Source organism: Nerophis ophidion, linkage group LG03, assembly GCF_033978795.1.
Source record: "Nerophis ophidion isolate RoL-2023_Sa linkage group LG03, RoL_Noph_v1.0, whole genome shotgun sequence".
NCBI classification, from domain to species: domain Eukaryota; kingdom Metazoa; phylum Chordata; class Actinopteri; order Syngnathiformes; family Syngnathidae; genus Nerophis; species Nerophis ophidion.
The window spans coordinates 10,125,041-10,151,575 of NC_084613.1; the positions used below are offsets into that span (position 1 = coordinate 10,125,041).

The 26,535-nt window shown below is 43.0% G+C and overlaps 1 protein-coding gene across 11 annotated transcripts in view; it reads right to left on the reverse strand.

Annotated features, from left to right (window-relative positions):
• The window catches only part of LOC133549093 (membrane-associated guanylate kinase, WW and PDZ domain-containing protein 2-like), a 292,488-nt gene extending 267,647 nt beyond the window's left edge, over positions 1-24,841 (reverse strand). For 8 of the 11 annotated variants that reach the window (XM_061894220.1, XM_061894225.1, XM_061894217.1 and 5 more), the window contains exon 1: positions 24,191-24,840. In XM_061894220.1, the coding sequence (XP_061750204.1) occupies positions 24,191-24,488 (298 nt within the window). In that variant the 5' untranslated portion in view covers positions 24,489-24,840. Of the gene's footprint in view, positions 1-24,190 lie in introns of all 11 variants that reach the window. The other 3 variants (XM_061894219.1, XM_061894221.1, XM_061894216.1) reach the window with 1 other exon arrangement.
• Between the last annotated feature and the right edge of the window lie 1,694 nt (positions 24,842-26,535).

A 26,535-nucleotide genomic window follows, 5' to 3' on the forward strand; every position in this document is an offset into this window, starting at 1 on the left:
ATTCTCTGAACCTTTTGATGATTTTTACGGACCGTAGATGGTAAAATCCCTAAAATTCCTTGCAATAGCTCGTTGAGAAATGTTGTTCTAAAACTGTTCGACAATTCGCTTACAAATTGGTGACCCCTCGCCCCATCCTTGTTTGTGAATGACTTAGCATTTCATGCAAGCTGCTTTTATACCCAATCATGGCACCCACCTGTTCCCAATTAGCCTGCACACCTGTGGGATGTTCCAAATAAGTGTTTGATGAGCATTCCTCAACTTTATCAGTAGAAGCATTTAAGTCTCACCGTAAAACTCATCTGTATACTCTAGCCTTTAAATAGACCTCCTTTTTAGACCAGTTGATCTGCCGCTTCTTTTCTTTCTCCTATGTCCCCCCCTCCCTTGTGGAGGGGGTCCGGTCCGATGACCATGGATGAAGTACTGGCTGTTCAGAGTCGAGACCCAGGATGGACCGCTCGTCGGGACCCAGGATGGACCGCTCGCCTGTATCGATTGGGGACATCTTTACGCTGCTGATCCGCCTCCACTTGAGATGGTTTCCTGTGGGCGGGACTCTCGCTGCTGTCTTGGATCCGCTTTGAACTGAACTCTCGCGGCTGTGTTGGAGCCACTATGGATTGAACTTTCACGGTATCGTGTTAGACCCGCTCGACATCCATTGCTTTCGGTCCCCTGGAGGGGGGGGTTGCCCACGTCTGGGGTCCTCTCCAAGGTTTCTCATAGTCAGCATTGTCACTGGCGTCCCACTGGATGTGAATTCTCCCTGCCCACTGCGTGTGAGTTTTCCTTGCCCTTTTGTGGGTTCTTCCGAGGATGTTGTAGTCGTAATGATTTGTGCAGTCCTTTGAGACATTTGTGATTTGGGGCTATATAAATAAACATTGATCGATTGATTGATATTTATTGCCACCTTTCCCAACTTCTCTGTCACGTGTTGCTGGCGTCAAATTCCAAAGTTAATGATTACTTGCAACAACAAAAAAATGTTTATCAGTTTCAACATCAAATATGTTGCCTTTGTAGCATATTCAACTGAATATGGGTTGAAAATGATTTGCAAATCATTGTATTTTGTTTATGTTTACATCTAACACAATTTCCCAACTCATATGGAAACGGGGTTTGTAAAGAAATAACTCGTATATGTACATAAAATATATACATATATACACAGTACAGTCGAATAAACATACTTGACTGCATGTATTCAGTTTGAAAGCAGAGACAAAGTCTTGGAAATTCCTCCAAGAGTTCATTTTCATTCATCGTTCGATGGCCTACAATCGTCTTCGCTTTCTTTAACGCTCCTGGACATCCAATTTAAACCATTTTTGAAGTCATGCTTCTTAATGACCCGCCGAAACCCTGCAATAAGTAATGCATGCACTTCATTGGTTTCTCTTTCATCTCGAAGGAAAATACACTTGCAGAAGTCTTAACACACCCCTCACTGAAATGGAGCGCAGGCTTATTATAGAAAACAGTTTATTTGATTGGGACTAGAAAATGTGCAAACAACCATGAAAAAAAAAAAAAAAAAACGAGAAGCTGGCAAAAAAAAAAAAGACCACTAGGCAAAAAACAGTCCTGGTTGAGGTACACACTCGTTTTGTTTACGTTTAGACAAAAATGTGCAGAAAGCTTAATTACACATCAGGGAGTTATGCTGGCAAAAGAGAGAGGCATGCCTTCAAAAACTGGTCCCGACGGGGTTTATTTTTGTCAATTCCAACATTATTTTGGACGCAAAATGCACAAAAGTCCATAAAAAAGCACTTATCGTGAAAATTTTTTGGTTTTTACAAACCCCAAAACCAGTTAAGTCGTCACGTTGTGTCGGAAAACAATGATTTGCAAATCCTTTTCAACTTATATTCAATTAAATAGACTGCAAAGATAAGATATTTAACATTCGAACTGGAAAACATTGTCATTTTTTGCAAATATTAGCTCATTTGGGATTTGATACCTGCAACGTGTTTCAAAAAAGCTGGCACCAGTGGCAAAAAAAAACTGAGAAAGTTGAAGAATGCTCATCAAACACTTATTTGGAACATCCCACAGGTGAATGGGCTAATTGGGAACAGGTGGGTGTCATGATTGGGTATAAAAGCAGCTTGCCAGATGTAGCGACGTTTCTGGGTGTTGTTGATAAATGGCTTTGGCTGGTAGAGTTTTAACTTGCACTTAGCGACCGACTGTAGCTACTGACAGTGGTTTTCAATCAATCAATCAATCAATCAATGTTTATTTATATAGCCCTAAATCACAAGTGACTCAAAAGGGCTGCACAAACCACCACGATATCCTCGGTACAGAGCCCACATACGGGCAAGGAAAAACTCACCCCGGTGAGATGTCGGTGGCGGTGACTATGAGAAACCTTGGAGAGGACCGCGTAGCTCCCGCCCAAAGGCAAAACCCAGTAACTCAATTTTGGTCGAAACTGAGCTGATAATAATTTTGGAGTTACTAGGTGATATGCTTTACATTAGTGTATGCGATATTGTAATTTGTTCCGTAAGTAAGCAGCTTAATTACATACATACATACATACATACATGTGTGTATGTACAGGGTTTCCCACACATAAGCGATATTGTAATTTGTTCCGTAAGTAAGCAGCTTACTTACATACATGTGTGTATATACAGGGTTTTCCACACATATGCGATATTGTAATTTGTTCCGTAAGTAAGCAGCTTACTTACATACATACATACGTGTATATACAGGGTTTCCCACACATATGCGATATTGTAATTTGTTCCGTAAGTAAGCAGCTTACTTACATACATGTGTGTATGTACAGGGTTTCCCACACATATGCGATATTGTAATTTGTTCCGTAAGTAAGCAGCTTACTTACATACATGTGTGTATATACAGGGTTTCCCACACATATGCGATATTGTAATTTGTTCCGTAAGTAAGGATAGCAGGTAAGAGCTGATTTGAATACACAAAAATGTAAAAGAAAACTTGTACAAAACAGAAATTAAACGCCGTGCCTATGCATGGAAAGCTAATGCTAATAGTTAGCAAGCATCGAGTACAAAGTCCAATAAAAACGGCGTGCAGAGTGCACGTGAAGCTAAGACGTGACTTAGCAAGGTTAATACAAAGAAGAAGAATAAACGTGACTGTTGCTTACTGCAAACCATGAGCTAAGACCGAACACAGGGAGGAGGCAGGTTTAAATAATGAAACAAAACAATTACAGCAGGTGTGCGTAAAAGGAATGGCAGGTGGAACCATGGTAACTGAACAAACAAGGAAGTGCTCAGTGTGGGGCGGTTTAGCTCGGTTGGTAGAGCGGCCGTGCCAGCAACTTGAGGGTTGCAGGTTCGATTCCCGCTTCCGCCATCCTAGTCATTGCCGTTGTTTCCTTGGGCAAGACACTTTACTTACTTGCTCCCAGTGCCACCCACACTGGTTTGAATGTAACTTAGATATTGGGTTTCACTATGTAAAGCGCTTTGAGTCACTAGAGAAAAAGCGCTATATAAATATAATTCACTTCACTTCACTACTACGCAAAGCCAAAGCCATTGATCAACAACACCCGGAAACGTTGCCGGCTTCGCTGAGCCCGAGCTCGTCTAAGATGGACTGACGCAAAGTGGAAAAGTGTTCTGTGGTCTGACGAGTCCACATTTCAAATTGGAACCGGATCACAACAATTTGTTGACAAAGTGGGGACCCCTCGTTTGTGAACGACTGAGAATTATACCCAATCCTGGCACCCACCTGGTCCCCAATTAGCCCGTTCACCTGTGAGACGTTCCAAATAAGCGTTTGATGAGCATCCTTCCACTTTCTCAGTCCTTTTTGCCACTTGTGCCAGCTTTTTTTTTTTTTTTTTTTCCAGTGTGAACATCCAATATCTTGTCTTTGCAGTCTATTCGATTGAATATACGTCGAAAAGGATTCGCCAATCATCGTGTTTCCTTTTCATTGACGACTTCACTGCTTTTGGGGTTTCTAGATCTTTTTTCTACTGAGTGTTCATTAACAGGCTTCACTTTAAAAAGTCACTTTTGCTTGATAGAATCCCTTTTAAATGCAACTTATCTAAAGTGTGTGTGTGCTTCAGAGTGACATTCTATTTTCAGCTAAAAGAGTCCGTCATATATATATATATGTTTATATATATATATATATATATACATATAAATAATATACTGTCTATTTTCCGTCTCCATCATGGTGGTCATCCAGCAGTTACGCTGACCTCATTCTGTTAAGTGGAGCGGTTTCCACGTTTGCTCGCAGGCCGGCTTAAGACGAGAGCGTGCGGCCCGGATTGAAGACGTGGAAAAAAAGGGAAGACGTGATCGCACTCTGACAGAAGTCGTGGAGTTATTAATACTTGCCGGATGTTCTGCACTGTGTTCATAAAGTGAGGGGGGAGAAGGTCACTTGCCTTCACTCCATCTGCCCTCGCCGTCATTTTCCAGGACCACCTCAGGCCCAGCATGTTGCAAACGGTCACATACACCGCGGCCAAGCCTCTGACTTGTTCAATTGATTGATTGATTGATTGAAACTTTTATTAGTAGATTGCACAGTACAGTACATATTCAGTACAATTGACCACTAAATGGTAACATCCAAGTAAGATTTTCAACTTGTTTAAAGGGGAACATTATCAGCAGACCTATGTAAGCGTCAATATATACCTTGATGGTGCAGAAAAAAAGACCATCAATTTTTTTAACCGACTTCCGAACTCTAAATGGGTGAATTTTGGCGAATTAAACGCCTTTCTGTTCATCGCGCTGGAGGCGATGACGTCAGAATGTGACGTCGCCGAGGTAACACACCCGCCATTTTCATTTTCAACACATTACAAACACCGGGTCTCAGCTCTGTTATTTTCCGTTTTTTTTTTAATATTTTTTGGAACCTTGGAGACATCATGCCTCGTCGGTGTGTTGTCGGAGGGTGTAACAACACTAACAGGGAGGGATTCAAGTTGCACCACTGGCCCGAAGATGCCAAAGTGTCTGCCGCCAGACCCCCATTGAATGTACCAGTGTCTCCACATTTTACCGGCGGTGCTAAAGCAGACATGGCATACCATGAATTGATTAACGTGGAACCCGACTTAAACAAGTTGAAAAACTTATTCGGGTGTTACCATTTAGTGGTCAATTGTACGGAATATGTACTGTACTGTGCAATCTACTAATAAAAGTATCAATCAATCAATCAATCAAAACAGAGATGTATGGATAACCTGCAGATGCATTTGCAACGATTAAGTCAACAAAATCACAAAGGTGAGTTTTGTTGATGTTGGCTGCCAGCTAATCGATGCTAACATGCTACGCTAATCGATGCTAACATGCTATTTACCGGCGGTGCTAAAGCAGACATGGCACAGAGATGTATGGATAACCTGCAGATGCATTTGCAACGATTAAGTCAACGAAATCACAAAGGTGAGTTTTGTTGATGTTGACTGCCAGCTAATCGATGCTAACATGCTACGCTAATCGATGCTAACATGCTAATTTACCGGCGGTGCTAAAGCAGACATGGCACAGAGATGTATAGATAACCTGTAGATGCATTTGCAACTATATTACGTTTCCTTCCACCCACATTTAATGCGAAACAAACACTTACCAATCGACGGATTTAAGTTGCTCCAGTGTCAAAAGATGCGAAAGTCCTGATCGTTTGGTCCGTACATTTTACCGGCGATGCTAACGCAGCTATTCGGCCATGCTATGGCTATGAATAGCGTCAATAGCTATTCGCTCAATAGCTTCAGTTTCTTTTTCAATATTTTCATACTCCAACCATCCGTTTCAATACATGCGTAATCTGTTGAATCGCTTAAGTCGCTGAAATCCGAGTTTGAAATCGGGCTAATGTCGCTATATCTTGCTGTGGTGTTCCCATTGTGTGACGTCACAGGGAAATGGCCAGTGTCTTCGCAGAGAGCGAAAATAAGGCACTTTTAAGCTTTATTTTGGGATATTCCGAGACCGGTCAAATTTTGAAAAAAACTTCAAAAAATACAACAAGCCACTGGGAACAGATTTTTATTGTTTTTAACCCTTTTGAAATTGTGATAATGTTCCCCTTTAATCATTAATCAAATCAATTCAATTCATTTGTTTGATCACATTACACCCAAACTGGCTCACCTGCACTGGCTTCCTGTGCACTTAAGATGTGACTTTAAGGTTTTACTACTTACGTATAAATACTACACGGTCTGGCTCCAGCCTATCTTGCCGATTGTTTAGTACCATATCTGCGTTCAAAGGACTCCGGCTTATTAGTGATTCCTAAAGCCCCAAAAAAAGTCTGCGGGCTATAGAGCGTTTTCCGTTCGGGCTCCAGTACTCTGGAATGCCCTCCCGGTAACAGTTCGAGATGCTACCTCAGTAGAAGCATTTAAGTCTCACCTTAAAACTCATTTGTATACTCTAGCCTTTAAATAGACCTCCTTTTTAGACCAGTTGATCTGCCGCTTCTTTTCTTTTTCTCCTCCGTCCCCCCCCTCCCTTGTGGAAGGGGGTCCGGTCCGATGACCGTGGATGAAGTACTGGCTGTCCAGAGTCGAGACCCAGGATGGAACGCTCGCCTATGTATCGGTTGGGGACATCTCTACGCTGCTGATCCGGCTCCTGTGGACGGGACTCTCGCTGCTGTGTTGGAGCCACTATGGATTGAACTTTCACAGTATCATGTTAGACCCGCTCGACATCCATTGCTTTCGGTCCCCTAGAGGGGGGCGGGGGGTTGCCCACATTTGAGGTCCTCTCCAAGGTTTCTCATAGTCATCATTGTGACTGGCGTCCCACTGGATGTGAGTTCTCCTTGCCCTTATGTGGGTTCTTCCGAGGATGTCGTAGTCGTAGTGGTTTGTGCAGCCCTTTGAGACATTTGTGATTTAGGGCTATATAAATAAACATTGACTGATTGATTGATGTTCACTGTGTACGTCAGCTTTAATGTCACGTTTCGACATTCTTAACGCTTACACAAACCTCAAAAAAAAAAGGTAACATCTCTTTAAAGATGATAAAAACCCGTTTCCATATGAGTTGGGAAATTATGTTTGATGTAAATATAAACGGAATACAATTATTTGCAAATAATTTTCAACCCATATTCAGTTGAATATGCTACAAACACAACATATTTGATGTTCAAACTCATAAAAACATTTTTTTTTTTTTTTGCAAATAATCATTAACTTTAGAATTTGATGCCAGCGACACGTGACAAAGAAGTTGGGAAAGGGGGCAATAAATACTGATAAAGTTGAGGAATGCTCATCAAACACTTATTTGGGAACATCCCACAGGTGTGCAGGCTAATGGGGAACAGGTGGGTGCCATGATTGGGTATAAAAAGCAGCTTCCATGAAATGCTAAGTAAATCACAAACAAGGATGGGGGCCAGGGTCACCACTCTGTAAGCAAATTGTCGAACAGTTTTAGGACAACATTTCTCAACGAGCTATTGCAAGGAATTTAGGGATTTTACCATCTCAGCCTGTAAAATCATCAAAAATTTCAAAGAATTTGGAGAAATCACTGCACGTAAGCGATGATATTACGGACCTTTGATCCCTCAGGCGGTACTGCATCAAAAACCGACATCATTGTGTAAAGGATATCACCACATGGGCTCAGGAACACTTCATAAAACCACTTTCAGTAACTACAGTTGGTCGCTACATCTGTAAGTGCAAGTTAAAACTCTGCTATGCAAAGCCATTTATCAACAATATCCTGAAACGCCGCCGGCTTGGCCGGGCCAGAGAACGTCTAAGATGGACTAATGCAAAGTGGAAGGTGTTCTGACGAGTCCACATTTCAATTATTTTTGGAAACAGAGGACGTGGTGTCCTTCAAACAAAGAGGAAAACAACCATTCAGATTTTTATTGGCGCAAAGTTGAAAAGCCAGCATCTGTGATGGTATGGGGGTGCATTAGTGCCCAAGGCATGGGTAACTTACACATCTGTGAAGGCACCATTAATGCTGAAAGGTACATACAGGTTTTGGAGCAACATATGTTGTCATCCAAGTAACGTTGTCACGGACGCCCCTGTTTATTTCAGCAAGACAAGTGTTACAACAGCGTGGTTTCGTAGTAAAAGGGTGCGGGTACTTTCCTGGCCCGCCTGCAGTCTAGACCTGTCTCCCGTCAAAAATGTGTGGTGCATTATGAAGCGTAAAATACGACAGCGGAGACCCCGGACTGTTGAAGGACTGAAGCTCTACATAAAACAAGAATGGGAAAGAATTCCACTTTCAAAGCTTCAACAATTAGTTTCTTTAGTTCCCAAACGTTTATTGAGTGTTGTTAAAAGAAAAGGTGATGTAACACCGTGGTGAACATGCCCTTTCCCAACTACTTTGGTACATGTTGCAGCCATGAAATTCTAAGTTAATTATTATTTGCACAAAAAAAATAAAGTTTATGAGTTTGAACATGAAATATGTTGTCTTTGTAGTGCATTCAATTGAATATGGGTTGAAAATGATTTAAAAACCATTGTATTCCGTTTATATTTACATCTAACACAATTTCCCAACTCATATGGAAACGGGGTTTGTACAACTCCTTAAACGTTGATATGATATTAAAAAAAAAACAAAAAAAAAACAGTGAAGTTGTCACCTTGTGTAAATGGTAAATAAAAACAGAATACAGTGTTTTGCAAATCCTTTTATATTCAATTGATTAGACTGCAAAAATATATTTTTTGTAAATATTAGCATGAATTTGATGCCAGCGACGTGTTTCCAAAAAGTTGGCGCGAGTGGCAAAAAAGACAGAGGAAGTTGAGGCATGCTCATCAAACACTCATGTGGAACATCCCACAGGTGAACAGGCTAATTGGGAACAGGTGGGTGCCGTGATTGGGTATAAAAGCAGCGTCCATGAAATGCTCCGTCGTTCACAAACAAGGGGTCGAGGGTCACCACATTGTCGACAAATGTGTGAGCAGATTGTTTAAGAACAACATTTCTCAACCAGCAATTGCACGGAATTTAGGGATTTCACCATCTACGCTCCGTAATATCCTCAAAAGGTTCAGAGAATCTGGAGAGATGAAAGATATGGCGGACCTTGGATCCCTCAGGCGGTACCGCATCGAAAAGCGACATCAGTGTGTAAAGGATATCACCACATGGGCACAGGAACACTTCGGAAAACCACCGTCATGAACGGCCGGCCACTTCATTAGGAACAACTGTGACCCCCCCCCCCTCCCCCCGTTCGCAGTGCACACCAAATCGGATTATTTTGCACTCAAGTGACACGGATCGAATGTAAACGCTTCGGATCTGATCTTCTCGCATCCGATCGCAGGTAGTCCGAATCTGATCTTTCCAAACGTTTTTATTTTTTATTTTTTTAAACAAGTGGTGCTGTGATAGAAAGAAGAGAGAAAAAAAGTATGTAAAGGATATCACCACATGGGCTCAGGACCACTTCAGAAAACCACTGTCAGTAACTACAGTTGGTCGCTACACCTGTCAGTGCAAGTTAAAACTTGTATAGCTCGGTTGGTAGAGTGGCCGTGCCAGCAACTTGAGGGTTGCAGGTTCGATTCCCGCTTCCGCCATCCTAGTCACTGCCGTTGTGTCCTTGGGCAAGACACTTTACCCACGTGCTCCCAGTGCCACCCACACTGGTTTAAATGTAACTCAGATTTTGGGTTTCACTATGTAAAGCGCTTTGATTCACTATTGAAAAGCGCTATATAAATATAATTCACTTCACTTCACTACTACGCAAAGCCAAAGCCATTTATCAACAACACCCGGAAACGTTGCCGGCTTCGCTGAGCCCGAGCTCGTCTAAGATGGACTGACGCAAAGTGGGAAAGTGTTCTGTGGTCTGACGAGTCCACATTTCAAATTGTTTTTGGAAACTGTGGACGTCGAGAGGAGAAGAACCATCCGGATTGTTCCAGGCGCAAATTGGAAAAGCCAGAATCTGTGATGGCATGGGCGTGTATTAGTGCCCAACGCATGGGTAACTTACACATTTGTGAAGGCACCATTACTGCTGAAAGGTAAATACAAGTTTCGGACGCCCCTGCTTATTTCAGCAAGACGATAAGCGTGGCTTCGTAGTAAAAAAAAGTGCGGGTACTAGACTGGCCTGCCTGTAGTCCAGACCTGTCTCCCGTTGTAAATATGAAGCCTAAAATATGAGAAGGGAGGCTGTTGAACAATTTAAGCTGAACTTCAAGCAACAATGGGAAAGAATTCCACTTCAAAAATGTGTCTCCTCAGTTCCCAAACCTTTACTGAGTGTTGTTAAAAGAAAAGGCCATGTGACACACTGGTAAAAATGCTTTTTTTCGAAGTTAATAACTGGAAGTTTCTCAGTTGGAACGTTTAATATCTTGTCTTTGAATTGAATGTAAATTGGAGCCTCTTTATCCCATTCGAAGCATGCAGCAAAATTCCAAGTGTTTGTGTACAACGGTGATGGAAAACCAGGTCTTGTGCCGATCGGTGACACGTAACCATGACGACACGTGAAAGGGGCCAAGAATAACATGAACACAACCAGAAATAGCTTTTGAATTGTATTTATACCCTCGTCTCTTTTCTCCGTCTATTTCTGACAGAAGAGGAGAGATGCGTCTTTCTGCTCGTTTTTCAAGAAACATAACTGAGCCATCGTATAAACGTACCGATCGATGGAAACGAGGTTGCGAGCCGCATCTTCATCGTAAAGATGAGTGTTGGGATGTTAAAAATATCGGGCGAGGTGTGCAATTTCACGGCTCCTCCTAAAGCTTCGCACGTTCACTCGCACGTCTCCGTCCATAACGTCTCCGCCACGCCTCGTGCATACGTCTGCACCACTGAGCCGAGCAACAAAAAAAAAAAACAGCTCTTAAAAGCCCAAAAATACGACTTTCTACCCCAAGCTTTGAACCCCGCGGCTTATAAAACGGTGCGGCTAATTTACGGATTTTTCTTCGTTTTGTATTCGACAAATAGTTTTCTTAGAACCCTGACGGAGACTTTTTTTAAAAAAGTGTGATATTGTTTGAGGTACGGCGCCATCTTTTGGACTGGTTCGCTGCGGGTGGACAATATACAAAAACCGGTGAAGTTGGCACGTTGTGTGAATCGTAAATAAAAACAGAATACAAGGCCAGTGTAGTACCTGCACTCTTTTCACTATGAAGCCATTCAATCAATCAATGTTTATTTATATAGCCCTAAATCACTAGTGTCTCAAAGGACTGCACAAACCACAACGACATCCTCCGTACAGAGCTCACATAAGGGCAAGGAAAAACTCACCCCAGTGGGACGTCTGTGACAGTGACAATGACGACTATTAGAAACCTTGGAGAGGATGGCATATTATGGCAACCCCCCCAACCCCCCTTCCCTTCCTCCAGGGGAGACCGAAAGCAATGGATGTCATGATATTGTGAAAGTCCAGTCCATAGTGGATCCAATATAGTAGCGAGAGTCCGTCCATAGTGGAGCCAGCCACGCTGTTGTAACACGTGGCTTGTCATTGTCGTGCTGAAATAAGCAGGGGCGTCCATGATAACGTTGCTTGGATGTTGCTCCAAAACCTGGATGTACCTTTCAGCATTACTGGTGCCTTCACAGATGTGTAAGTTACCCATGCCTCGGGCACTAATACACCCCCATTCCATCACACATGCTGGCTTTTACACTGTGCGCCTGGTTCTTTTCCTCTTTGTTCCGGAAGAGACAACGTCCACAGTTTCTAAAAACAAATTTAATTGTGGACTCGTCAGACCACAGAACATTTTTCCACATTGCGTCAGTCCATCTTAGATGAGCTCGGGGCCCAACGAAGCCGGCGGCGTTTCCGGGTGTTGTTGATAAATGGCTTTCACTTTGCATAGTAGTTTCAACTTGCACTTACAGATGTAGCGACCAACTGTAGTTACTGACAGTGGTTTTCTGAAGAGTTTCTGAGCCCATGTGGTGATATCCTTTACACACAGATGTCACTATTTGATGCGGTACCACCTGAGGGATCCAAGGTCACGGGCTTAGCAGCTTACATGCAGTGATTTATCCAGATTCTCTGAACCCTTTTTGATGGTATTACAGACCGTAGATGGTGAAATCCCTAAATTCCTGGTTGAAAAAATATTGTTCTTAGACTGTTCGACAACTTGCTCGGACATTTGTTGACAAAGTGGCGACCATCGCCCCGTCCTTGTTTGTGAATGTCTAAGCATTTTATGGAATCTGCTTTTATACCCAATCATGGCACACACCTGTTCCCAATTAGCCCGTTCACCTGTGGGATTATCCAAATAAGTGTTTGATAACGTGGCTTGTCTTTGTCTTGCTGAAATAAGCAGGGGCGTCCATGATAACGTTGCTTTGATGGCAACATGTGTTGCTCCAAAACCCGTATGTACCTTTCAGCATTAATGGTGCCTTCACAGATGTGTAAGTTACCCATGCCTTGGGCACTAATACACCCCCATACCATCACAGACTGGCTTTTACACTTTGCGCCTAAAACAGTGCGGATGGTTCTTTTCCTCTTTGGTCTGGAGGACACGAGTCCACAGTTTCCAAAAACATATGTGAAATGTGGACTCGGCCGCCCACTGATCACTTTTCCACTTCGCGTCAGTCCATATCAGATGAGCTCGGGGCCCAGCGAAGCCGGCGGCCTTTCCGGGTGTTGTTGATGAATGGCTTTGGCTTTGCATAGTGGAGTTTTAACTTAAATAAATAAATGGGTTGTACTTGTATAGCGCTTTTCTACCTTCAAGGTACTCAAAGCGCTTTGACACTACTTCCACATTAACCCATTCACACACACATTCACACACTGATGGAGGGAGCTGCCATGCAAGGCGCCAACCAGCACCCATCAGGAGCAAGGGTTAAGTGTCTTGCTCAGGACAAAACGGACGTGACGAGGTTGGTACTAGGCGGGATTTGAACCAGGGACCCTCGGGTTGCACACGGCCACTCTCCCACTGTGCCACGCCGTCCCTTGCACTTACAGATGTAGCGACCAACTGTAGTTACTGACAGCGGTTTTCTGAAGTGTTCCTGAGCCCATGTGGTGATATCCTTTACACACTTTTTTTTTTTCCTCCTTTCTATCCCGGCACGTTTAAAAAAAATAAATAAATACATTTGGAACTACCTTCGATTGGATGCGAAAAGATCAGATTTGAAGCGTTTACATCCGATCCGTGTCACTTGAGTGCAAAATAATCCGATTTGGTGTGCACTGCAAGCGGGGGTCACAGTTGTTCCAAACGAAGTGGCCCATACGAGGGGGGGAAAAAAAAAAACGCCTTTTTTTGCGCCGAAAAAAACGAGGATGACAGCAGCTGAAGGGCGTGGATCGGAGGTGTCAAAGTGGGTTTCACCGAGGGCCACATGGCAGTTATGTTTAGCCCCAGGGGGCCGCTTGGTACAGTGGATACTAATATCACACCCTTTTTTTTAAATGTAGATGTGTTATGGGTCACACTCCTGCTGCTTCTCCCCATGTTGTGCGCTCGGCGGGCCACATCCGGCCCCCGGGGCCTTGAGTTTGACCCCTGTGACGTGGAGGGACGGAGAGACGAGTGGGGGGAAAAAAAAGACAAATGTGCGACGGAATGGATGATGGAGGAGGAAGAAGAAGAAGAAGAGGAAAATAAGAGTGGTCTGAGAAAGATGCACATTAGCATTTAACCCCTGCTGTGCCGCCTTGTCAGCCGCCCCTAACTCCGTCATCAATCACAGACGTGCAAACAGCCGCTCGCCAGGCAAATCCTTCGCTCCAAAAATAAACCGAAACCCGCGTGTTTGATTCCCGCTCCTTCTCGTGTCCCAGAAAACAAGACGCGGCCGGAATGCTCATTTAGCGGCTGAGAAAAAGGACGACATCCTCCGCGCTTTCATGTCCATGACACGCTTTTAAATTATTAAAAATGTTGCAACTTTTCCGGCTGATCGATTTTGTGACAATGTTGGATCGTCTTGTCGACATTTCTGCCAGTGGGTGTATTAGTGTTGTCCCCATACCAATATTTTGGTACCGGTATCTACATAAAGGGAACCACAAAAAATGTCATTATTGTTTTTATTTGAAGTAAAAAAAAAAAAATCTTACTTATGTGTAAGATTCTTTCTCCTATGTCCCGCCCTCCCTTGTGGAGGGGGTCTGGTCCGATGACCATGGATGAAGTACTGGCTGTCCAGAGTCGAGACCCAGGATGGACCGCTCGTCGGGACCCAGGATGGACCGCTCGCCTGTATCGGTTGGGGACGTCTCTACGCTGCTGATCCGCTTGAGATGGTTTCCTGTGGACGGGACTCTCGCTGCTGTCTTGGATCCGCTTGAACTGAACTCTCGCGGCTGTCTTGGAGCCACTATGGATTGAACTTTCACAGTATCGTGTTAGACCCGCTCGACATCCATTGCTTTCGGTCCCCTAGAGAGGGGGGGTTGCCCACATCTGAGGTCCTCTCCAAGGTTTCTCATAGTCAGCATTGTCACTGGCGTCCCACTGGATGTGAATTCTCCCTGCCCACTGGGTGTGAGTTTTCCTTGCCCTTTTGTGGGTTCTTCCGAGGATGTTGTAGTCGTAATGATTTGTGCAGTCCTTTGAGACATTTGTGATTTGGGGCTATATAAATAAACATTGATTGATAAACATTGAGTGTCTTATTGCAAAATAATCCATACTTGGATTTTTGTTTTTCTATAGGAGATGTGTTTTATATATATAAATATGCATACATATAAATATATATATATATATATATATATATATATATATATATATATATATATATATATATATATATATATATCCATCCATCCATCCATTTTCTACCGCTTATTCCCTTTTGGGGTCGCGGGGGGCTCTGGCGCCTATCTCAGCTACAATCGGGCAGAAGGCGGGGTACACCCTGGACAAGTCGCCACCTCATCGCAGGGCCAACACAGATAGACAGACAACATTCACACTCACATTCACACACTAGGGCCAATTTAGTGTTGCCAATCAACCTATCCCCAGGTGCATGTCTTTGGAAGTGGGAGGAAGCCGGAGTACCCGGAGGGAACCCACGCATTCACGGGGAGAACATGCAAACTCCACACAGAAAGATCCCGAGCCTGGATTTGAACCCAGGACTGCAGGACCTTCGTATTGTGAGGCAGACGCACTAACCCCTCTGCCATATATATATATATATATATATATATATATATATATATATATATATATATATATATATATATATATATATATATATATATATATATATATATATATATATACATACATACATATATACACATATACATATATAGAACTCAGCAGGGCAACCACGTAATACTCCGCGTCAGCAGGGGGCAGCAGGTAGTTCATTACTTTGTAAAAGTCGGAATGTGTCGGCTGAGACGAGGATGGTTTGTTGTGATCCCAATATGCGGGTGAAAACGTATACAATGCTTAAACCAAACCTAAACATAAGAAAAAAGGCAATAAAGCTATGCAAAACCCAAGTAAAACTGAACTGGCTACAAAGTTAACAGAAACGAAATGCTGGACGACAGCAAAAACTTACGGCGTCCACAAAGTACGTCCCGTACGTGACATGAGGATCTGCAATGTCCCCACAGAGAAGGATAGCAACAACTGAAATAGCCTGGCTTAAATAGCGCTCAAAGGAAGACATGAAACCGCTACAGGAAGACACCGACAAAACAGGAAGGGCCACCAAAATAACAGCGCAAGACAGGAACTAGAGCACTATACAGGAAAATGCCAGCAAACTCAAAATAAGGCACGACGACCTTGTGGAGCTTCGGTTAACACTTTCTGCTGGCGGTGTGCCTCCGGAGCTTTTCACAACAAAGTTCTAAAGCTTTGTGATGTATCAAATTGTAGGTGTGTTTATTTTGTACCCTTCGTTCATATTTCACGGTTTGTTGAATTTTTGTTGCGTTTCACTTGATTGTAAAATATGTCTATCTAAGGGGTGTGATGTTCATATGTTGTCAATATTCAGTGTTTTATCCTTCATAGAAAAATGTAAAATTTACTTTTTTTAAAGCGGTCTGTCATAACGTTTTTAAGCATTCAATCAGACATTATTGTGAAGTTTTGTAATAGTGTCCCTAAAAATAGATATACCGGCCCTCAGACACATTTTTCTCTCTAAATGTGGCCCCCGGGTCAAAATAATTGCCCAAGCCTGGTATAAAATATGTCGATCGAAAGCGGGTTTGACTTTCATATGTTGTCAATATTCAGTGTTTTATCCTTCAAAGAAAAATAAAAAATTCCATTACTGTGATGTCTGGTATTAGTGGACCTAAAAATAGATATACCGGCCCTCAGACACATTTTTTCCCTCTAAATGTGGACCCCCGAGTCAAAATAAATGCCCAAGCCTGGTATAAAATATGTCGATCGAAAGCGGGTTTGACTTTCATATGTTGTCAATATTCAATGTTTTGTCGTTCATAGAAAAATGTAAAATTTACGTTTTTTAAGGAGGTTTGTCATAAAGTTTTTAAGCATTCAATCAGACATTATTGTGAGGTTTTGTATTAGTGTTCATGAAAATAGATATATCGGGCCCTCAGACACATTTTTTCCCTCTAAATGTGGCACCCCGAGTCAAAATAATTGCCCAATACTGGTGTAAAATATGTCGATCGAAAGCGGGTTTGACTTTCATATGTTGTCAATATTCAATGTTTTATCGTTCATTGAAAAATGTAAAATGTACGTTTTTTAAGGCGGTTTGTCATAATGTTTTTAAGCATTCAATCAGACATTATTGTGAGGTTTTGTATTAGTGTCCCAGACACATTTTTTTTCCTCTAAATGTGGCCCCGGGTCCAAATAATTGCCCAGGCCTGGTTTAAAATATGTCGATAGAAAGTGGGTGTGACGTTCATATGTTGTCAATATTCAGTGTTTTATCCTTCATAGAAAAAATTTAAATTTACGTTTTTTAAGGCGGTTTGTTATAAAGTTTTTAAGCATTCAATCAGACATTATTGTGAGGTTTTGTATTAGTGTTCATGAAAATAGATATACCGGCCCCCAGACACATTTTTTTCCTCTAAATGTGGCATCCCGGGTCCGAATAATAGCCCAGGCCTGGTTTAAAATATGTCAATCAAAAGCGAGTGTGACGTTCATATGTTGTCAATATTCAGTGTTTTATCCTTAATATAAAAATGGAAAATTCCATCACTGTGAAGTTTTGTATTAGTGGCCCTAAAAATAGATATACCGGGTCTCAGACACATTTTTTTTCTTCTAGATGTGGCCCCCGGGTCAAAATAATTGCCCAAGCCTGTTCTAAAATATGTCGATCAAAAGCGGGTTTGACGTTCATATGTTGTCAATATTCAGTGTTTTATCCTTCATTAAAAATGTTTACATTTCATTACTGTGAACTTTTGTATTAGTGGCCCTAAAAATAGATATACCGGGTCTCAGAGACATTTTTTTTTCTTCTAAATGTGGCCCTGGGTCAAAATAATTGCCCAGGCCTGGTTTAAAATATGTCGATCGAAATAGGGTGACGTTCATATGTTGTCAATATTCAGTGTTTTATCCTTCATAGAAAAATGTAAAATGTACGTTTTTTAATGCGGTTTGTCATAACGTTTCTAAGCATTCAATCAGACATTATTGTGAGGTTTTGTATTAACGTCCCTAAAAATAGATATACCGGCCCCCAGACACATTTTTTTTTTCCTCTAAATGTGGCCCCCAAGTCAAAATAATTGCCCAGGCCTGGTTTAAAATATGTCGATTGAAAAGGGGTGTGATGTTCATATGTTGTCAATATTCAGTGTTTTATCCTTCATTAAAAATTTTTACATTTCATTACTGTGAACTTTTGTATTAGTGGCCCTAAAAATAGATATACCGGGTCTCAGACACATTTTTTTTTCTTCTAAATGTGGCCCTGGGTCAATATAATTGCCCAGGCTTGGTTTAAAATATGTCGATCGAAAGGGGTGTGACGTTCATATGTTGTCAATATTCAGTGTTTTATCCTTCATAGAAAAAATTTAAATTAAATTTTTTTTAAGGGGGTCTGTCATAACGTTTTGAAGCATTCAATCAGACATTATTGTGAAGTTTTGTATTAGTGTCTCAGACACATTTTTTTTCTCTAAATGTGGCCCCCCAAGTCAAAATAATTGCCCAGGCCTGGTTTAAAATATGTCGATCGAAATAGGGTGACGTTCATATGTTGTCAATATTCAGTGTTTTATCCTTCATAGAAAAATGTAAAATTTATGTTTTTTGAGGCGGTTTGTCATAAAGTTTTTAAGTATTCAATCAGACATTATTCTGAAGTTTTGTATTAGTGTTCCAGACACATTTTTTTTCCTCTCAATGTGGCCCCTCGGGGCAAAATAATTGCCCAGGCCTGGTTTATGTTGTGTTTTTCCAAAACACAACATAGAATATGAGATATAACAGGATAAAGGATACATTTATCATTTTGTTTTCCAAAAACAAAAAAGTGGCACCCCAGAAATGTACTGCGGGACCCCTATTTTTTATAAATTGATGGGGTATCGCAGGGGTCACCAACGCGCTGGCCTGTTCTAAAAATAGCTCAAATAGCAGCACTTACCAGTGAGCTGCCTCTATTTTTTTAAATTTTGTTTATTTACTAGCAAGCTGGTCTCGCTTTGCTGGACATTTTTAATTCTAAGAGAGACAAAACTCAAATAGGATTTGAAAATCCAAGAAAATATTTGAAAGACTTGGTCTTCACTTGTTTAAATAAATTCATTTATTTGTTTTACTTTGCTTCTTATAACTTTCAGAAAGACAATTTTAGAGAAAAAATACAACCTTAAAAATGATTTTAGGATTTTTAAACACATATATACGTTTTTACCTTTTAAATTCCTTCCTCTTCTTTCCCGACAATTTAAATCAATGTTCAAGTAAATTTATTATTTTTATTGTAAAGAATAATGAATACATTTTAATTTAATACTTAATATTAGTTTGTTTTTTCGACGAAGAATATTTTTGAAATATTTATTTGAACTTATTATGCTTAAAATTCAAAAAAATATTCTGGCAAATCTAGAAAATCTGTAGAATCTAATTTAAATCTTATTTCAAAGTATTTTAAATTAATTTTAAACATTTTGTTGTGGAAAATCTAGAAGAAATAATGATTTGTCTTTGTTAGAAATATAGCTTGGTCCAATTTGTTATATATTCTAACAAAGTGCAGATCGGATTTTAACCTATTTAAAACATGTCATCAAAAATATATATTTATTGTGAGAAATCATTAAGATGATCAGTGTTTCCACAAAGATAAATATCATTAATTATTAATAATAACAGAGTTAAAAGCCTACTGAAACCCACTACTATCGACCACACAGTCTGATAGTTTATATATCAATGATGAAATATTAACATTGCAACACATGCAAATACAGCCTTTTTAGTTTAATAAATTGCAATTTTTAATTTCCCGGGAGTTTTTCCTTGAAAACGTCATGTAATGATGACGTGTACACAAGACGTCACGGGCTGTTAGGAAATATGAGCGCTGCACACACACAAAGCTCAAAGTCGTCTGCTTTAACGGCATAATTACACAGTATTTTGGACATCTGTGTTGCTGAATCTTTTGCAATTTGTTCAATTAATATTGGAGAAGTCACAGTAGAAAGATGGAGGTGGGAAGCTTTAGCCTTTAGCCACACAAACACACGGTGATTCCTTGTTTAAAATTCCCGGAGGCGAAACTTTACTATGGATCACAGCGGTCAAGTGAACATGGATCCCGACCGAAGGTCAACCAGCAGGTTTCGGTGAGAAAATTGTGGTAAAAAGTCGCCACTTACCGGAGATCAGCTGAGCTTGTGCCGCCCATAAAGCTGCAGTCGACTTCCCTGAGACATTGCGCGTCAAGACACCCGTGGACACACACCTACGACTATCAGGTACTGTTAAACACACTAAAACACTAGCAACACAATAGAAAGATAAGGGATTTCCCAGAATTATCCTAGTAAATGTGTCTAAAAACATCTGAATCCGTCCCGATGCGATCGCGTTTTTTTTTTTTTTCTAGTCCGTCACATGTTGATGGCTTCTCACATTGTTTTTAATGCGAGCCTCCGACAAAAACAGCTATTCGGGCCGAGAAAACGACAATTTCCCCATTAATTTGAGCGAGGATGAAAGATTTGTGTTTGAGGATATTGATAGCGACTGACTAGAAGAAAAAAAAGATAAAAAAAATATATAAAATGTGATCGCATTGGGACGGATTCCGATGTTTTTAGACACATTTACTAGGATAACTCTGGGAAATCCCTTATCTTTCTATTGTGTTGCTAGTGTTTTAGTGAGTTTAACAGTACCTGATAGTCGGAGGGGTGTCTCCACTAAGAAGCGACTTTTTACCACAATTTTCTCACCGAAACCCGCTGGTTGACATTCCGTCGTGATTCATGTTGGCTTGAATTTATAGTAAAGTCTCACCTCCGGGAATTTTAAACAAGGAATCACCGTGTGTTTGTGTGGCTAAAGCAGGGGTGTCAAACTCAAATACAGAGTGGGCCAAAATTTTAAACTGAGGTTGAACAAAATAACCTTTTAATGGGGACCCAAACAAGTTTTGCATTGAATATTGAACAAGCAAGGCTTATATAACTTTAATGACATGCAAAATCGAGTTTCAAATAATAATTAAAAAATATCAACGGCATATCAAATAAAATTTAAATACGAATTTAATGCCTCTTTTCTATTTGCAGCCTTCTGAGGTAAATATCAAAATATATTGTAGCGTCCCGAAAGAGTTAGTGCTGCAAGGGGTTCTGTTGTGTTTATGTTAGTGCAGATGTTCTCTCGAAATGTGTTTGTCATTCTTGTTTGGTGTGAGTTCACAGTGTGGCGCATATTTGTAACAGTGTTAAAGTTGTTTATACGGCCACCCTCAGTGTGACCTGTATGCTTTGCATTCACTTATGTGTGTGTGATAGCCGCATATATTAGGCCGGTGGGCCTGCACGCTGTTTATATTGAGGAAATGCGGAAGTTGTAGAGAATGCTAAAGGCAGTGCCTTTAAGGCACGCCCTCAAAATTGTTGTCCGGGGGATAAAATCGGGAGAATGCTTGCTTGCCCTGGGAGATTTTCGGCAGAGGCACTGAACTTCGGGATGATTGGCAAGTGTGAGAAATTGCGGTGTTACAGCCAGGGGCGCCGAAAAGGGGGGGTGGGGGGGGGTAAAGGAGACGGATTCTAGGGGCCCATGATGGAGGGGGGCCTAAGGATGATGATATTATATGAAATTATGTGTTGGGGGCCCGGTAAAGATTCTTTTCATGGGGCCCAAAATCCCTAGCGGCGCCTCTGTTGCGTAATAACAGCGGGCCAGCTGTAATTAGGGTCCGCAGGCCCATTGCAAAAGGACTCCACACGTTGATCATGGGTATCAAACTCTGGCCCGCGGGCCAAATTTGGCCGACCGTGTAATTTAATGTGGCAAGGTTGAACAAATGAACCTTTTAATAGGGACCCAAACAAGTTTTGCATTGAATATTGAACGAGCAAGGCTTGTATAACTTTATAGTGACATGCAAAATCGATTTTCAAATATTGTAGCATCCCGGAAGAGTTAGTGCTGCAAGGGGTTCTGGGTATTTGTTCTGTTGTGTTTATGTTGGGGTACGGTGCGGATGATCTCCCTAAATGTGGTTGTCATTCTTGTTTGGTGTGGGTCCACAGTGTGGCGCATATTTGTAACAGTGTTAAAGTACGGCCACCCTCAGTGTGACCTGTATGGCGGTTGTTGGATTGGGTTGTCTTTTTATTTCCTAGTCAGATTTTAGAACAACTAAAGTGGGGGGCCTTTTCTCATAGACCTTGAGTTTGGAATGTCGGAATGAAGCCATAACAAATCTGTTATCTCAACTGTCCAAAGTAGGGAGGAGGAGAAGAGGGGCGGGTGAGAGTGAGTGAGGAGGGAGAAACTGCCATTTTAGGGTTAGATCAATTTGGACCGAGCTTTGAAATGTTGTATCTAGATTGATCTCCCAAGGCGCTTTTGGTAATAAAATAGAAAAATTGATTGATTTAAAACCAGCTTATGTGTCATCAAACAATTTGGGGGCGTTGACCGAAGGAAGAACGGGTCAAAACGCAACACGGTTGACCAAGTATGCCTTGCATTCACTTGTTTGTGTGTAAAGTCCGCATATAGTATGTGACTAGGCCGGCACAATGTTTGTACGGAGAGAAAGCGGACAAGACGACATCCTGTAGAGGACGTTGAACGCAGTGCCTTTAAGGCACGTCCCCAATTAATGTTGTTTGGGTGGAAATCGAGAGAAATTCGGGAGAATTGTTGCCCCGGGTGATTTTCGGCAAGGGCACTGAAATTCAGGACTCTCCCGGGAAAATCGGGAGGGTTGGTAAGTATGAGTATTAGCGGTGAATGCGGTGTTATAATACCGGCGGGCCAGCTCTAATGTTAATTTGATATTGCCTCAAGGGCCACATTAAATTACACGGTGGTCCAAATTTGGCCCGCGGGCCAGAGTTTGACACCCATACTATTTGCGGACTTTACACACAAACAAGTGAATGCAAGGCATACTTGGTCAACAGCCATACAGGTCACACTGAGGGTGGCCGTATAAACAACTTTAACACTGTTAAAAATATGCGCCGCACTGTGGACCCACACCAAACACGAATGACAACCACATTTCCTCCCTTTTAAGACCAGTTGATCTGCCGTTCGTTTTCTTTTTCTCCTATGTCCCACTCTCCCTTGTGGAGGGGGGTCCGGTCCGATCCGGTGGCCATGTACTGCTTGCCTGTGTATCGGCTGGGGACATCTCTGCGCTGCTGATCCGCCTCCGCTTGGGATGGTTTCCTGCTGGCTCCGCTGTGAACGGGACTCTCGCTGCTGTGTTGGATCCGCTTTGGACTGGACTCTCGCGACTGTGTTGGATCCAATATGGATTTAACTTTCACAGTATCACGTTAGACCCGCTCGACATCCATTGCTTTCGTCCTCTCCAAGGTTCTCATAGTCATCATTTTCACCGACGTCCTACTGGGTGTGAGTTTTCCTTGCCCTGATGTGGGCCTACCGAGGATGTCGTAGTGGTTTGTGCAGCCCTTTGAGACACTAGTGATTTAGGGCTATATAAGTAAACATCGATTGATTGATCATTGTCACCGACGTCCCACTGGGTGTGAGTTTTCCTTGTCCTTATGTGGGCCTACCGAGGATGTCGTAGTGGTTTGTGCAGCCCTTTGAGAAACTAGTGATTTAGGGCTATATAAGTAAACATTGATTGATTGATTGATTGACATTTAGGGAGAACATCCGCACCGTAACCCAACATAAACACAACAGAACAAGTACCCAGAATCCCTTGCAGCACTAACTCTTCCGGGATGCTACAATATTTGAAAATCGATTTTGCATGTCTGATTGGCAACACTAAATTGGCCCTAGTGTGTGAATGTGAGTGTGAATGTTGTCTGTCTATCCGTGTTGGCCCTGCGATGAGGTGGCGACTTGTCCAGGGTGTACCCCGCCTTCCGCCCGATGGTAGCTGAGATAGGCGCCAGCGCCCCCCGCAACCCCAGAAAAAAGGGAATAAGCGGTAGGAAATGGATGGATGGATGGACTTTTTATTTCACTTTTTTTTATGTTTTTGTTTATTTTAATAGTATTTTTAGAATGTGCCGTGGGCCTTTTTAAAACATTAGCTGTGTGCCGCAAATGTCCTGCGGGGCACACTTTTGAAACCCCTGCTATAGATAATAAAAAATTAAATCTGATTAATCAGAGGATAAAAAGCAGAGCGGTAGAAAATGGATGGATGGACTATAAAGTTATACAAGCCTTACTCGTTCAATATTCAATGCAAAACTTGTTTGGGTCCCTATCCATCCATCCATTTTCTACCGCTTATTCCCTTTTGTTCAACCTTGGCCCACTCTGTATTTGAGTTCGACACCCCTGACGTTGAGGAAGCGGGTCGACACGCCCCCTCCGGACTGTGGTAAACAAAGGTTGCACATCACTACTATTGGTTCCGGTTGTGGAACCACAGCAGGCCCGGCTCTAAAAGCCGTCAAAAAGTGGATAATTATGGACGTCGCTTACCTTGCCGGACACATTTGAAGCGCACCGGGTCTTTGCAGTGCTTGATGACGGCCAGCACGTCCCGGCTGGTGAGGCCGGCTACGGGCATGTCGTTGACCTCCAGCAGCAGCTCATCCTCGGCCAGCTTGCCGCTCTGGACGAGCCCCTTCCCCGCTCTCACCTCGCCCAAGTAGGGGAACTGGCCCAGCTCGGCGCCCCCCTTCAGCTCCAAGCCCAGCTCGCCGTCCTTGCCGCGGCTAATCACGGCTTCGTGGACTTTGTTGGTCCAGTGGTTCTTCTTCTTCAGGCTCTTCGACATGGTTGAATCCCCGCAGACTGGATCCCGCGCGACGGGCTGGCTGGCTGGCTGGCTGGCCCGGCTACCACCAGCGCCTCGTGCCCGCTTTACCGCAGCTGGGCGACATCGCCGACTCGCGGCGGCAGCTGTGTCCGCTCCGCGAGGCGCCAAGTCGGGCGAGAGGCTGCGACGCGTCTCGGTAGGGGCGATTTTTTTTTCTTTTTTTTTTTTTCCTCCCCTCTTCCTCCAGTGTCAAGACGCACACACGACGCAAGACGACTAACACTAGCGCCTGTAACCCGGATGTGGAAGCCGAAGGAGGGGAGAGATGAATGGTTCTGGTTCGGCGTCGGAAGAGGAGGGGAGGGGACACAACACTCCCACCGTGCCGGGGGCGCCTCTTCCTACTCTCCAATGGTACTTGAACGCACCACCATCCTACTGCTGCTTTTACCTGAAAATACCGGTCTTATTTGGGACCCTCACATATTTAGACTCGGGGGCCACATTGAGATGAAAAAAAATGTCTGGGGCCCCAATGTGAATGGTTCTGGTTCGGCGTCGGAAGGGGGGAACACAACACTCCCACTGTGCCGGGGGTCTTTGAACGCACCACCAACCTACTGCTGCTTTTTCCTGAAACTACTGGTCTTATTTGGGACCCTCAAATACTTATACTCGGGGGCCACATTGAGAAGAAAAAAATTGTCTGGGGGCCCAATGTGAATGGTTCTGGTTCGGCGTCGGAAGAAGAGGGGAGGGAACACAACACTCCAACTGTGCCAGGGGTCTTTGAACGCACCACCAACCTACTGCTGCTTTTACCTGAAACTACTGGTCTTATTTGGGACCCTCAAATACTTATACTCGGGGGCCACATTGAGAAGAAAAAAATTGTCTGGGGGCCCAATGTGAATGGTTCTGGTTCGGCGTCGGAAGAAGAGGGGAGGGAACACAACACTCCAACTGTGCCAGGGTTCTTGGAACGCACCACCAACCTTCTGCTGCCCTTACCTCAAACTACTGGTCTTATTTGGGACCCTCAAATACTTAGACTCGGGGGCCACATTGAGAGGAAAAAAATTGTCGGGGGGCCCAATGTGAATGGTTCGGGTTCGGCGTCGGAAGAGGAGGGGAGGTGACGCCTTTTCCTGCTCTCCAATGGTCCTTGAATGCACCACCCCCTAAAAAAAATTGCCTGATTTGGGACCCTCAAATATTTAGACTCGGGGGCCACAATGAGAGAAAAAGAAATTGTCTGGGGGCCCAATGTGAATGGTTCTGATTAGGCGTCGGAGGAGGAGGGGGGAGGAGGGGGCACAACGCTCCCACTGGGCCGGGGGACTTTGAACGCACCACCAACCTACTGCTGCCTTTACCTCAAAATACTGGTCTTATTTGGGACCCTCAAATATTTAGACTCGGGGGCCACATTGAGAGAAAAAAATGTGTCTGGGGGCCCAATGTGAATGGTTCTGGTTCGGCGTCGGAAGAGGAGGGGAGGGGAGGGGACGCCTCTTCCTGCACTTCAATGGTCCGTGAACGCACCACCACCTAAAAAAAAAAACTTGTCTTATTTGGGACCCTAAGTTACTTAGACTCGCGGGTCACAATGAGTGAAAAAAAAATGTGTCTGGGGGCCCAATGTTAATGGTTCTGGTTCGGCGTCAGAAGAGGAAGGGAGGGGACACAACACTCCCACCGTGCAGGGGTCGCCTCTTCCTACTCTCCAATGGTACTTGAAAGCACCACCAACCTACTGCTGCTTTTACCTGAAACTACTGGTCTTATTTGGGACCCTCTAATACTTAGACTCGGGGGCCACATTGAGAGGAAAAAAAATGTGTCCGGGGGCCTAATGTTAATAGTTCTGGTTTGACTTCCGAAGAGTCCAACAGTCCCACCGTGTCGGGGGAACCTCTTCCTACTCTCCAATGGTACGTGAACGCACCACCATCCTACTGCTGCTTTTACCTGAAAACACTGGTCTTATTTGGGACCCTCAAATACTTAGACTCGGGGGCCACATTGAGAGGAAAAAATTGTCTGGGGGCCCAATGTGAATGGT